Genomic DNA, 15681 nt, shown 5'->3' with positions numbered 1-15681 from the left:
AACAACCTTACTTCGTCACGAAGCTCAAACAACCGCGTCAGAACCTTACGCCGGGATAGCCATCGGATTTCTGAGTGCAATAACAAGTATTTGTGATCATTTCCCATTTCATGACAAAGTGCAGAACATAACCGGCTGTTAAGAGGACGGACTTTAATAAAACTGAGAATTTTTACTGCCTCGTCTAGAACGGTTTTCATTTTGGAGGGCATACGGTGTGTAGCTAGTACTTCGCGGTGTATACAACAATGTGTCCATTTCACAAGAGGCGACTTTCTGGATACGTGCGACCAAACCTTTATGTATTCCCGAGATTGCCTGAGCACCATCTGTGCTGATACCTACACATTTTTACTATTGAAGTTTATTTGTAGTTATGAAGTCATTGACAACTTTGAAAAGGGTTTCAGCAGTTGTATGAAGAGGTAACGATTCACAGAACAAAAGTCTTCATAAACTTTATTTTCGTGTTCATATCGCACAAAAGCTAGCAAATTAGGATTATTTGAAATATCGTGGCTTTCATCCAACTGCAACGCAAAATATTCGCTATGACGTAACCGTTCTAGCAAAATATCTTTCATATATTTGAGCCATCTCGTCGATTCTTCTTTTCACAGTATTGTCAGATAACGATATTAGAGACACCTCGTTGACATGTTTTTCACTAAACAAGTTCTTTGTTATCGCTTTTGTCGCAGGCAAAATTACGTCTTCCCCAATTATATGAGGTTGTCCATTTCTAGCGATCCGAAGGGCGACTTCGTAAGAGGCAAGAACAGCCTTTTCATTTTTTGTTCCACACACACAATGTCCTTAACTAAATTCTGTGAACCACAAAGTTGCAGTTTTTTAATTTGAAAATATTCTGTTGGCTTATTAACTGATTCGCCATGTTTTGTTTCAAGGCGGCGTCTCAACCTCGACGGTTTCATAGATTCATTCAATAACACTTCACAACAAAGAACGCACTGTGGTTTCTCTTCGCCGTCTTTATTCAAAACGGAAAATCCCATTTGCAAATAGGATGGACAATATTTTCGTGATTTTGTGAGGGAAGGAACTTTATCTGCACTAGTACTATTTTCGACAATACTAGATCCACTTGGATTATCGTGTGTCTTGCGTTTCAACGATCCACACTTTAACCACCGATCCATATCTAAATAAGATCGTCAACAATTTGAAAATCAGAAGTTTCCTTGTGAACTCAATTATTTGACCCAAAGCAGAAAAACTGAATATTAAACCGAGAAAAACACACTTGTATAATATTATAAAAATTTATTTATAATATAAATTATAATATTATAATATTATAAATCTCAAACCCAATATAATATTATAAATTATAATTTATTAAATTAAATTAAATTACAAAGGGTTGGTTACTCACCTCTGCTTTACAAAGGGAAGAAGTAACGGTACCAACATTCGTGTTCAATTTTACTTAAACCAATGGCCTCAAGAGCCAGAGATATACATTGCAAATATCCCAGGTGTGAGCAACATGATAAGATAATGTTTAATGAAAATAAACTATCCCGCGGACCCCCTATGAATTAATCGCGGACGCCCGTGGGTCCGCGGACCACACGTTGGGAAACACTGCTCTAACCTAACTAACCGATTGTGAGTTGAAATCTCACTTGGGTTTGAATGTTCGTAAATGTATTTAGGTAATACATAAATTTCAACGTGACTTGAAAGACAGTTCCATGTTTGGTAAGGGTTCATTAATCCTTATCTTATCGGAATATGTTATCTTTAGCTTACCCAATCTTAGGATTTACATAGATAAGTAAATTTAAACCAGCTTAGTTCGCCGAATGAATACCATACTGGCATTCCAACCAACACGCTGAGTGTTTGATTCCAGACATGGATGCTTCTAATTATTTTAGCTAGATCAATTAGATCATCTTCCAGTGTGAGATCACCATCTTGCTTATTTCAGGGCTGGAATAGTTTGAAAAAGTTACGTGTTTGGTCTCTGGAGAGTGTTTCCGGACTACATAAACATACAATTAAATAAAGTAGAAAATATAAAAATTAAAAAAAAGCTCTTAGACTACGTACAGTAATTACGAATTATAGATTTACAATTACAGGATTTCGTGGATAAGAATCACACACACACACACACACACACACACACACACACACACACACACACACACACACACACACACACACACACACACACACACACACACACACACACACACACACACACACACACACACACACACACACACACACACACACACACACACACACACACACACACACACACACACACACACACACACACACACACACACACACACACACACACACACACACACACACACACACACAATATTCATCAAATCTTGATTTACTTTCTCAGTCATAAGAAAAGGCTGGTTATATTCAACTAATTCGAGCCCTACCCAAGGGCCTATGAGTTGTGGAAATACTTTCTTAAAATGAAAGCTGTGCCGAACAAAGCGGCCTTTTGCAGATTCCCAATTTTTAATCCATCTAACTCGAGTGCTTCTAGATGTTTTTTCAATGTTTTAGGGATGGCGCCTAAAGTACCTATTATTATGGGAACAACTTTCGTTTTCTTTTGCCAGATTCGTTCAACTTCGACTTGCAAATCGCGATATTTTATAATTTTTTCATTTTCTTTGTCATCAATCCGACTATCTCCTGGTACTTTTATTTCGATGAACTTAACACCCTTGTTTTCACTTTTTTCAACCACTGCGATATCGGGTGTATTATATTCCAAGCTTTTGTCAGTCTGGATTTTGAAATCCCAGAGTATTTTAGCTTTTTCATTCTCAACCACTTTCTGATGGACTTTATGCTTCCAATAGTCTTTAGATACTTTAAACTTTTTACATAAATATTATTTTACATAAATTTTACATACTTTTTACATAAATGCCAGTGAATTATCTTGGCTACTTTATCATGCCTTTTACGGTACTCAATTTGTGCGATTTTGCTGCACCCACTATAATATGTTCTACATTATCTTCCTTGTCTTTGCACAATATGCATTGACTGTCTTCTTGAATTTTTTGTATTTTTGCTTTCATAACGTTGGTTTTAATGGCCAGTTCTTGTGCTGCAAAAATTACCGATTCTGTTTCTTTCTTTAGTGCTCCATTTCTCAACCATTTCCAAGTCAAGTTGCTGTCAGCGCTCTTCTCTATGGTGTGAAGATATTTTCCATGAAATGCCTTTTTTACATCTTTCAGTTCTCACTTTTACTTCGTTAGTTTTGTATTCCAATTTTGTCTCCAAGTTTAAATAAACCCTCTTTCCTTACCTCAATTAGAAAATTTCCCATTGTTTGCTGCAGATAATCATTCAAATTTCGTTTTTCTTCTTCAATAACTTGCTTCACTTGTAATAATCCTCTGCCTCCTTTTTTGCGTGAGAGCTAGAGCCTGTCAATGTCACTGCGAGAATTGAGGGCATGGTGCATTGTCATTAATTTTCGAGTTTTTCGATCTAAATCTTCCATCACTAGCTGGGTCCATTCAACAATGCCTGCTGAATATCTTAGAACAGGTATGGCCCAGGTATTAATTGCTTTTATCAAATTTCCAGCATTAAGCATTGATTTAAGGAATTTTCTTAGTCGTGTTATGTATTCTACTCTAATTATTTCTTTGATCTTATTGTGCAAAATTTCTGATGCTTCTGAAATTCCCAAATATTTGTAGCTATCTTCAAATTTTATTGCCTTGATTATTTCACCATTGAACAGTTCGATTTCGTTCAGATCTTCAAACTTTCCTCTTGTTATTCCAGCAATTGCACATTTGTCTGAGCCAAAATCCATTGATATATCTTGACTGAATATGTGCACAGTATTAAGCAATGATCTGAGTTCATTCCTCTGATTTTGCGTACAACTTCAGATCGTCCATGTATAAAAGGTGAGATATCTTTGCACGTGTTTGCGTAGTTTGATAACCATGAGCAGTTTTATTTAAAATTCCGGTTAAGGGGATCAATAACAAGATAAACAATAGAGGAGATAATGAGTCTCCTTGAAAGATACCCCTTTTGATGTTTACCTCTCCAATATCTTTTCTCTATTCAGAACCAACGTTGTTTTCCAGTTTTTCATGCTGGATTGCAAAACGTTTTGTACGTTTTTAGCTAATACCGAATAGTTCTGTGCATTTTAAAATCCAACTATGAGGCACTGAATCAAACACTTTTTTATAATCTATCCAAGCCATATGAAGGTTGGTTTTTCTATGTTTGCAATTTTTCAGAATCATTTTATCAATTAGCAATTGGTCTTTTGTGCCTCTTGAATTTTTGCTGTTACCTTTTTGTTCAATTGGGAAAAGAGAATTTGCTTTAAGATTGCTGTAAATGTTATTAGCTGGTATGCCTGTGAGTAGCTTAAAAGTTGTTGGCAGGCAGGTTATTGGTCGGAAGTTTTCTGGGTTTGGACCTTTTTTTTATCCTTTATGATTAAAAACGTTTTCCCTGCTGTGAGCCACTCTTCTTTGTTTTATGCTTCTAAAACATCACAAAATTGGTTAACAAGTCTTTTGTGTAAGCCAGTTAAATATTTCAACCAGTAGCCATGTAATTCATTCTTCCCGGGTGTTGACCAATTTTGTTATCTTTTTAGCTTGCTTTTGAGCAATTTCAGTTGTTATTTTCAATTGGTCCATTTTTCGTTCTTGAGATTCGTTCGTAATTTGTTCAATCCACTTTTCCTTGTTATTGTGTATCTTAGGATTGTCCCATAAGTTTTTCCAGAATTTAAGTGTATTTTCTTTGTCTCTGGTATTTATATTTATATTATCTTTAAGATTATCATTCCTGCAGCAATCAATTTTCTTGTAAAATTGGTGCTGATTTGCACGAAACATCGAATTTTGCTTGTACTGTTCAATGCGTGCACTGCACTTCTTATTTTAGCCGCAACTGCAACTATTTTTTGTTTCAGTTCCTCTAATACTTCATCAATAGGTCGTGTTCCTGTACTATATCTCCTTATGAGGTTATTTCGGATTTTCATGTTTTTCAGCTTCTTTTCCTTAAGGTTTTTCAAATTGCTCAAGTTTGGTCTGAGTTTAAGAATTTTATTTTCCAGTCGATGCTTCCATTTTGGTTCCTGAGATTTACTGCTTTTGGGTTCACTAATCTTATACCCTAATTCAGATGTTACGACGTAGGCTATTGAGTATATAAGTTGATTCGTTTGTCCAATAGTTCCAGTAGGAATAGCCCTTGCAGCTTTATTGGCCTCTTGTAGGAGTTCCTTCAGTTTTTGTTGAGGTACTTGTCTGAATACCGGAAGCCTAACTCGTTCCAGGCTGCTGTTCATTTGCTCGATAATTTTTCTTCCGAGTTCTTGTTTCTTCTCTGATAGTTTCCTTTCAACTATTTGTATATTTTCAAGATTTTCAGCAATCTGCACGTCGGAATGTGGATAAGAATCACACACACACACACACACGTTGTTACTTGAGTTGACTCGGGATGTATATGAATCACAACTAGTTTCATCGGAGTTCCGACTTCTTCAGGTGAGTAAGAAATAACTAAAAACTTACAAAAACTAATACAGTAAAAATATGGGCTTTTCAGTTTAACACAAAAGAGTTAGAAGAATAGCAACAATCATATTTGAATTAGAGACCGCGTGGCATTATTAGTGTGAGTTGATGATAGCTGATTTTATAGCGCCAGTATTGGATTACTGCGCTATGGGAATCAGGCAAACTGTAACTTAGATTGCTCTTCATGTGTGAAGGATCCAGGACTATTTCTTTACATTCTACAATGCGTCTTTCAAACTCATCATTGCATATATACAAATTGGTCGTGTGATCCCAATCGATTTGGTGTTGATGTTCTTCAAGATTAGAGTTGGCGGAGAAAAGAACATGACTGGATAGGGCGCTCGCTCGGGTTCTTTTGTAGGAGATGTCACGTCTGTGTTCCTCAAGACGTAGTGAAACAGATTTATCTGTCTGACCGAAATAAGGTCTATCACAGTCGCACAGAACTTTATAAACACCTGGAAAATGTAGCTGATTGTGTTTTGGTTTTGGGCGGCTCAGAAAGGAACGAAGCTTTGAGAGGAATCCAACCCGATCACCCACATCCAGTTACTATATATAAGCTCTCTGACCCCAAAACTTCCTGGAATTTTGAAGAAATTCAACATAAAAACCAACTGTGCCACTCTACCAAAGCTTCGTTCCTTTCTGAGCCGCCCAAAACCAAAACGCAACCAGCTACATTTTCCAGGTGTTTATAAAGTTGTGTGCGGCTGTGGTAGACCTTATTTCGTTCAGACAGATAAATCTATTTCACTACGTCTTGAGGAACACAGACGTGACATATCATTCAACTCTGTGTTAGCAACTAAATCCTTAAGAATACATTAGTATTCCACATATTTTATGTGTATCACGTAGAATGCACGTGTAACTGGTAACATGATAGAATATTTTGGAAACTCTCCTTTGTAAAAACACGTCAGGGAATACATCAGAAGATTAATGAGATGATAAATAATCGTCATCTTGGAGTTATTTGACAGCTACTGTCTGCATGATTAAAGAAACTGAGAACTGCAAGCAGAACAAATTGGATTTATTTTTCATGAATCACGTGCTGTTGAATGACAACAATATGTTTCTCTTCACGACTAGGAAATTAAACAAGGTTTATATCTTTTAGAGCACATGAAATGGTGCCATACACTGCGTCATTTTCTCAATCTGAATACTCTGGCGCAGGATATTCAAGTGCGAAAAAAGTATACTATGTAACATCACAATTAACACATTTTCAAATATTTTATTAGATTCCTTAATAATAAGTTTACTTAATCATTTAAAATAGTTCTCTATTCCATAAAATATAAAATAAAATTTGTTTAGAGTAATTTATATACTCGCCTATGTCTCCATGATACAGGTAGAGAAAAAATATGTAGCTGCTATGTTATGCCCAATTTCATGATACAATGTAAACAAATCTGCTGTAATTTTCTCATCGTTCTCAATTCAGTTTTTTCACATGGCGATCTTCATTATCATCGACTGACGTGTTATTTGAATGCATTGATTGGAATTCAGAATAAACTTTTAATCAAACAGAAACACGTCTGTTGCCAATTAATTATCCTTAAAATTCATTTTCGTGTCCATTCTCCACGTGACTGAACCGTGAATTTTTCTTTTTGCCCACGAAAGGGCCTCTTCGAGATACAAATTATTATAAATGTCCCTAAAGAGACATGCTTGTAAACCGACACACGAATTGAGAAAGATAAATGGCTTGATAAATGGGTTGTGTCACTGCTGATGCGAATTCAGACACTTTTGCGTCCATCTTAGTATTTCAGATTTGGCATTTACAATGTAGTTATCAATAGCCTTGACAGAGTGAACGGAAACAATGGACAGTCTAAAGTATTTCTTCGTAGCTGTAATTTACTCTTAGCTAGCGGAAAGTGCAAGTCAAGGTGTGTAGGAGACACCACGATGAAATACTACTGAGCTAAGACTTCCTGTTACACCATCAATCTTGATCATACTCACTTAGTTTCTGTTTTACGGTCTGTCATATCAGAACTAATAAATGCCCAAATTAATGTATTGAGGGATTCTCCTTATAATCAGTTGAAATCCTAATAGCTCATATTGAATAAATTTTAACAAAGTCGGTTACGTCGACATTTTTGAAATATTTTCTACAAGAATACTGATTTTATTTTCCTTCCTTTGTGTGTGCGAGCGTGTGCGTGTGTGTGTGTGCGCGCGCGCACGCACACACAGTTGTTTCTTTCCATTTCTACCTACATTTTTGCAAAAAACATTTTTAATGTAATAATAATATTAAAAATAACATAGCCGAGTATTTATAGCAGTGACATATATATATATATATATATTGAACTTTCAAATACACAAGCCACACGCACGCACACACACACACACACACACACACACACACACACACACACACACACACACACACACACACACACACACACACACACACACACACACACACACACACACACACACACACACACACACACACACACACACACACACACACTTAATTTTTAGCAAAATGCAAGTTCCGCTATGGCATCTAATAGTAATATAGTAATTTCTCTTTTGTTTACATGAGCTGTGTAAAAGTAAATGAAACTGACACCATTCTCCATTTCGGATTTTTCATCAAACAAAATGTGCTACTAGAGAACAATGCATTTAACAAAACAAAGCCGAGTATAGGAATAGATTAAATATCCCATCGTCGAATTAATTAAGTTACTATGAAGTTATGTTACTTATTTGTGATAGGCCAGTGAGCGTGTCACATTTTCTGTTAATTTTAACACATTAAGAATATCGAAGTAAGATATATTATTATTATTATACGGGAACCTCCATGGAGTCCGAGAAATCATCGCAGGAGATCCATTCTATCCACACAATCTATCATACCTCTCATTAACAGACAAAGCACCCACAACTGACTTTGGCAATCCATTCCACTCATTAACAACTCTCCAAGCAAAAACTCTAGTCTTCACACCCCTACTAACTACACCTTTATTCAACTTCCAGAGATGACCTCTTGTTATGGTTCCTCTAGCCAAGGGCTGAAACATTTCCCCTCCATCTATCCTATAAAACCCTTTAAACAACTTAAACATTTTGATCATATCCCCCCTTTACCTCCTATCAACCAACTTCTGCAGTCCATACACCTTCAGTCTATCCTCATATCCACAGGCCATTCACCATCTTGGTCACCTCTAAATCCTCTCCACCGCTTCCTCATCCCCTCAAGAAACCCAGGGAAACCAGACTTGAGCAAGTAATCCAGGTGTGGCGTATCAAGGCCTTATAAAGAGGAATAACAACTTCCTTCTCTCTACATGTTAATGTGTTCCTCAAAAATCAGGATATTGAATATCAGAAAAACATAATATGTTTTTCTGATGCGTGTTTTCTAACCAAATTTATAACAAACAAACCATCCGACTAATCAATCTCAATAGTTATAACTTAAAGAATTCAGTAAAACAATTTTGACCTAGTACCCTACACACGCCTAATTAGTAATAATTCATTATGCCTTAGTGAAAAGTCTTACGTCATAATTAGTCTCAGCCTTGATACTATATATTCGCTCCATTGGAACGATTCCATCATAAAATTCAATAGACTAGTTTGTTAAAAAAAATAAGGAGTCATGCTTCACATTACTGTAATCGAAGTTTCCACCACTGATTAAGTACATATGGAGAAAGCAGCTCATTAGTCACTGCTACCAGCCACTGTAATTACTGCAATCCTTTCTTTTACTAGGATTAATCTCTCTCTGGAGCAATTTGTTCTTCATGGTATGTAAGTAATCCGTGTATCATTCTAATTACACAGAGAAAGCTTTTGCGACTTCACTGAATTCCCGACTTTTCTTATCCGAGATAATAATTAAATAATCAACTTATTCATATACTAATTACCTCATAAATCACTAGTCCCTCAAATAGCTTTCTCGCACACAATAATTTTCAGGAAAACTGCAGGAGAAAATTAGTGAATTACAAAATCCGATGGTAATTAAATGCTTCCGAGATATATTGCGCGTGTGCTAACTTATTAACAAAAATGAATGGTTCTCGTTAGCGCAAAAACGTTAATGGAAAACTGGAGCATACGTTGAAATCATTGTTTACTGTTACGCCACTTTTGAAAGAGGCTGGCGATTAATTTCTCGAAACAAAGAAAATTCTACTGGGCAATACTTTGTTAGGAAAATTCTTCAATATTTTCTGAGGATCATTCAACACTTGTTGATGAAGATTCTTCTACACGTATTAAGCCAGATTATTCAACACTTTCAGAGGAATACTCTTCAATACCATTAACGCAGGTGCTTCGACACTTGTTGAGGAATACTCTCCAACACTATTTGGCAAGATTCTTCACCACTTCCCTGAGGACCACACTTCAACACTTCCTGAAGAATGCTCTGCAACACTTATCTTGTCAGATTATTCAACACTTGCTGAAGAATATTCCTGAACACGTATTGAACAAAATTCTCCAACACTTATAACGCAGGTTCTTTGACTTGCTGAGGAACACCCTTCAACATTTATTTGGCGAAATTCATCATCTCTTCCCGAGGAACAGGCTTGAACGCTTATTGAGGAATAGTCTTTAATAATGATATAGTCAGATTCTTCAATACCTTGCTGAGGAATGTTCCTGAGCACTTATTCAACAAGATTCTTCAACACGTATCTGACTCTGACAGTATTCGTATACTCACTACTTGCTAGTTATAGACTAACGGAGGGAGAAAGAGAGAGAGAGAGAGAGAGAGAGAGAGAGAGAAAGAGAGACTTTCATTATTGAGAGAGACTTTTAAACAAATTTACTAAATCATACTATATCCATCGATGGAAGAGAAAGATGTTATCCTCTTTTAGTCCCAAGAATTTAAGTTTTCTTGACGAGGAATTCTATAATAAAGCAATTCCCTTCGTTTTGAATTATATTTGAATAATTTCATCTTAAAAGACATCCTAGGAATTTTCTTTGGAAAATTTCAGTTTGAAGTTTCCTCAACTCTTATAGTTTGAATTGCTCTTTCAGACATTAACTGGAAAAGGCGTATCTTTAAATTTGATTTAGAGTTTCTGGATTTGTTAATTATATCAGCGTGAAAAATAAAGTAGTGATGGCGATACAAAAGACCGAGGACCTGCGTTTCATTGTGTGTTAAGAGAGCGGTGCTCTGAAATGTGGACAGTTCTATTTTATTGACTTCTTTAATGAAATCAAGTACCTTATCGGACCTAATGACGGGAGAGTTCCTCTTATCTCGTCAGTGCTACGGGCAATTTGGTAAGGATACCGCATCAACATTGGAAACTCTTATCATCAACGAAGCTAATCATATAACGAGTGGAGTATGGAGACAATACAGCAGGAATGCAAGTACATTTTTCATCTTCCAACAATCACAAGATGAAGAGTCAGTTTTAGCTTCAACTTGACTTTTTATTGTTTGAATAACTGTAAAAGTTTATATGATTTGCAATGTGTTCATACAGCCGTACAATATGATTTTTATATAATTTTACTCTTCGCATTTTAGGTTTCAGTGAAGCGATTATCATTTTAAGGTGAAATGATTTTCATTTGAAGAGTGAATGCTTCTGATTTCTGCAGTTAGGGATTTTGTTGTGATACTAGTATACTGTGTAATTTGTAATGGAAAAAGACAGATAATATAATTTTTGAGCAGGATGTGTAAAATCATTTTTGAATCATTAACATATCTATTAAGCTATATTAATGATTCGAAAATGATTCAAAAATTCTGCTCTCTGCATGACCATTATGATCTCTACAGAAAGGTGTTTGGATTACCCAACCTTACTAACCTTATCCTGCTCACCATACTAGAATATCTTATTCGTTTGGTTTCCAATATTTCTCATACGAGGAGACAAAAAATAGGATTGCTATTTCATCATTTGAATTTAATATATATATATTCAACTTATTTTTTTATTATTATTACTTATATATATATATATATATATAAACAGACTTGTTAATATATATATATACAGACCGCAAACTTGACTTACTTTTCTGTTTGCTTACTTGGGAAAAAGGATTAAAAACTAACTTATAAAATTGCTTGGTATCTTTAACATAGTATACACCCAAGGTAAAAAGACTTTCTACATCCTACTCTCATCCTGAGATTTTTATTTAATAAGTTCAAAGCATCTTGTGGCAACTTGTTTAGCTTTAAATTTATAAGCCCCTCATTACGTCAACCTTGGCATTTTTTGGGTCTGGCTCCCACTGGCGAGACCTCAATAAAGGTCGAAACCGGTCTAGGTAGTGGCTCTTGTCTTTAATGCATAGCATTATACATCTCCGCAAGGGGATGGGCTTTGCATTAGGGGAAAATACTAAGGAAAGTGATCGGGTCTTACTCCACCTTTACCACAAGTTGCCTCAAACTTGAACCATGTTCAGGCGCAAACTTCACTTACTTGTCTGTTTGCTTACTTGGGAAAAAGGATTAAAACCTAGTTTATAAAATTGCTTGGTATCTTTAACATAGTATATACCCAAGGTAAAAAACTTTTGACATCTTACTCTTATCCTGAGATTTATATATATATATATATATATAAATATTAAATTCCAATGTTTTTCTTAATTATTTATATATTCTTATTAGAAAACCATCCCTTTTATTCCCCAAAGGGCTCTTTAGTTTAATTTCACGCAACTTGTTTTTTTGGAGACATACTGCATGCAGTCTCGATCCTTCAAGCCTGCACTGTAGTGAGTTAGTGTATCAATGAATCAAGGGTTTTCAGGAAAGAGAGTAGAGTATTGCTAGTAAATAAATGCCGACATGTCGTGGTCCGAAACATTAACACTCATATTTTCTGTAATAGTATGAGTTCTATATTTGATTTTTCAGTTGCAGAATTACAAAATTGACAGTCTGTGAGAGAAAAACTTCCTTGACATTGCTAGGGATCGACTAACCTCGGGCTCAGATACAAAGAAAGTCATAGCAAAGTTTCTCTACTCAGCAATTAAAATGAAACTAATAACCTTTTTTTTTCGGATAGTCCAGTGCTTTAGATGCAAACGCCATTTCCAAGGGCTACAAAGGCATCCTGTTTATAACAAATAGCTAACTAATGTCAAAAGTACTCAGAATATCTGAGATTTTCATGTGGATCAGAGGATAGTTTTTCACAGTCTGAATTTTACATCTATTTTTTCCCTTCCAGTCTTCCACAAATTTCAAACATCTACAATTCGTAGAATCGTTGTAACTGGTTTTTCCGATTTCACTCAACGTCTTTGTATGTAACAACAACGTTTACTGTAGTTCTCATTAATACTGAATGAAATAATCTTTTGCAAATCTACCGTTGTTAGATCTTTCAGAATACTGTCACCGGTCTAGCGTGGATTTATTCTGTAGGCACTGTTTTCACAGCAAATAATTTTCGGATGTATGTGACAACTCTGAATCCCTTTAGACAGTACAACTTTCTAATCCGTCTAATCTGCTGGTTTTGTTCTTTTATGGAGATGTTTAGACAACAAAGTTTAATCTAGAATTGACTAGAAAAAAGTTACGCCATTGTCTTCAACATAATTCACAGTGCATACGAGGACACCACCTTCAACCCGTTCAATGCCGTCAACATTCATTGAATGAAGGTAGATTAAAGTAATAAATTATATTATTAAAATGATAAAGTAGTATCGATACAATTGCTATTGCAAATAAGAGTAGATTTGCAACAGTGGTTGTATCAGCTATAATTAATTATATATTTTATTATGTATCAGAATTGATTGGACTAGAATTATAATCGAGACAATCAAGCCCATAAGTTACTATGCATTTATTATTTGTGTTTGTTCAGTTTCTCGTTTGTTAGCGCTTCAAGGTTCGAGAGGAGGAGGAGGAGGAAGCGATATTTGCCTTTCAGTTGGAAACACCTGGCTTTCAATGTCATGTTGGGCGCGAGAAACCTTATAAGATTTTTTCAAACTGAAGATTAGATAATCGATCTCATACGAAGACAGGATGTTTCCTTTCTAGAAGTCGTTATATCCCATTGAGATAACTGAAATTTTTTGTAACTGAACTTTAATTTAAGCAACCTATAATTTTTTCGGAATTGTTTTCTTCCTTGACAAGTAATCAAATGCTGAGCATGTCTTTACATTGAGCATATTCAACAACTTGTTTGTACTTTTTTCCCATCCTTTAAAAAAGGGGAAAAAACTCAATTCTCGTCGGAATTTTTTTTGTCACCGTCTGAGAACAATAATCACTCTTTACGTTGCAAGTAATTAAAATATTCTTTCTCATTCACAGAATTTAAATGTTGGCTTTTCCAAACAAAGGACACGTTTGGTTCGTCCGACCGCATCAAAAAGGATTTGCGGTTGGAAAATCTGAAGAGTGTCTTCTCTTAGCAAATAACATATTAACGTCCTCTTGGAATTTGTGTTATTAATTTATATCTATAAAAGTGGATCAACAAAAAGAGTTGAGATTTTTCTGGCAAATCGCTTATTAATAACCAGAAAAATTCGGAATGATCACCAAAAGCAAGCTTATTCTATAATGTATTACAGAAATAATATATAATAATAATAATAATACAATAACTTACACAGTTAATAATAATAATTACCTCCGATACTTACGTGCACTTAATGGCATGTCACATATGCCTGGCTTTCGTAGCCATTTTTATAAAGTGATTAATCATCTTCCTAAGTATATATTTTGGTCATGAAAGCTTAATATATATTTTTATGTAAATTGTTTATGTTCTCTCGGTCATTTGCCTATTGCAAGACGAAAAACCCAAATATTTCTCCAAAGCTTTCCTCCCAATTTTCGGGGAGGAAAAGTTTCCACTACTAAATTAAACCAGTTAATTCAAACTTACGTTTAAGACAGTGCACTTTATTTTCTAAGACACCTTATCAAAGAAGATCAAGGGAACTATACAGACCTTGTAGTTAATAAGACCTAAAAGTCTCTTCAGATCATTTCATCATTATTTATTTTCGTTTTCATACCTAGATGAGTTTCCCTCAGTCAAGGGAGGAACTTTTTTTTCTCCCGAAAAAACAAACAAACAAACAAAAAAAAACAGACAACCGACCTGAACACAAACACACACTCTTCACGTGTGTGTGTGTGTGTTCAGGTCGGTAATTCTAAACTAAACATTCTAATTCAAATAAGTTCAAGTCGATTTGAACTTACATGATTTTTTTTCCTCTCTAAAATTATATGTAATTCACTCCTATTCCAATTGTAATTACTTTTTCATATATTGTTTGCTTCATTACTATTTGATTGTCCATTGCACTAGCAGAGACGTATTGCCCAACGTAAAAGAGATTCTTTGGGTTGTAAATCTTATAAGCCAGCTGACGTACCAAATCCCATTTCTTTGTGTCCAGCATGATATATCACCAAGATAACAAAGCGGTATCTAACGAAATTTGTGTTGCTGTGCTCTTACTATCCTTTTAATGACCCTTCTAAGACTTTTATGCGGATTGTTTATCACTTGAACTATGACATTTCCGAATCCACTTTTAATGACAATGAAAAACTAATGCAGAGAAAATAAAATGGAAAAAAAGACTGTACCGACATAAATACAACTTGACAGGTAAAGGTTTATTTTTCTGAAAATATAATCAAAATCCCATAAAAACAATTCTAGCTTGTTCTGAACTGTAAATACGTTTTGCGGTATAATATTTTATAATACAATAAAAACAAGTTGTCTTTGCAAAAAATAGTCCGTTTGTATTAGCGAATAGATAAACAAATATGAAAATCTATAAGAAGATTAGCAACAGGAAAGTAACTTTAAGGAGCCATATTTTTTTTTTTTTTTTGCAATGTTCGGAGAATTCATTTCTTTGTCTTTGTTTTTTTAAACATTTTTTAATAAAATAACAAATTTAACAAGGCAGATTTAAAATAGTTTCATTTTCACAATGCCTATTCCTTCTGTGTGAAACGGAGTAATCTCTGTCATTCTCTACATAAACATTCTCTAAAAGCATC

General features: G+C 35.0%; 1 protein-coding gene across 1 annotated transcript; it reads right to left on the bottom strand.

The window, feature by feature from the left end:
- Positions 1-722: 722 nt before the first annotated feature.
- Positions 723-1160, bottom strand: LOC150108704 (protein ZBED11-like). Its single transcript, XM_090390511.1, has one exon. The coding sequence runs from the start codon at positions 1158-1160 to the stop codon at positions 723-725; it is 438 nt and encodes a 145-aa protein (XP_090246637.1).
- Between the last annotated feature and the right edge of the window lie 14521 nt (positions 1161-15681).

The sequence above is a fragment of the Typopeltis vanoorti genome, chromosome 3 (assembly GCF_054136105.1).
Source record: "Typopeltis vanoorti isolate ZY-2024b chromosome 3, IOZ_Tvanoo_1.0, whole genome shotgun sequence".
Taxonomy (NCBI): Eukaryota; Metazoa; Arthropoda; class Arachnida; order Uropygi; family Thelyphonidae; genus Typopeltis; species Typopeltis vanoorti.
This window is presented reverse-complemented; position numbering and strand designations above follow the sequence as displayed.

Excerpts from the sequence above, each read along its gene's own strand:
- LOC150108704 (XM_090390511.1), bottom strand. The coding sequence starts at position 1,160 with ATGGATCGGTGGTTAAAGTGTGGATCGTTGAAACGCAAGACACACGAT.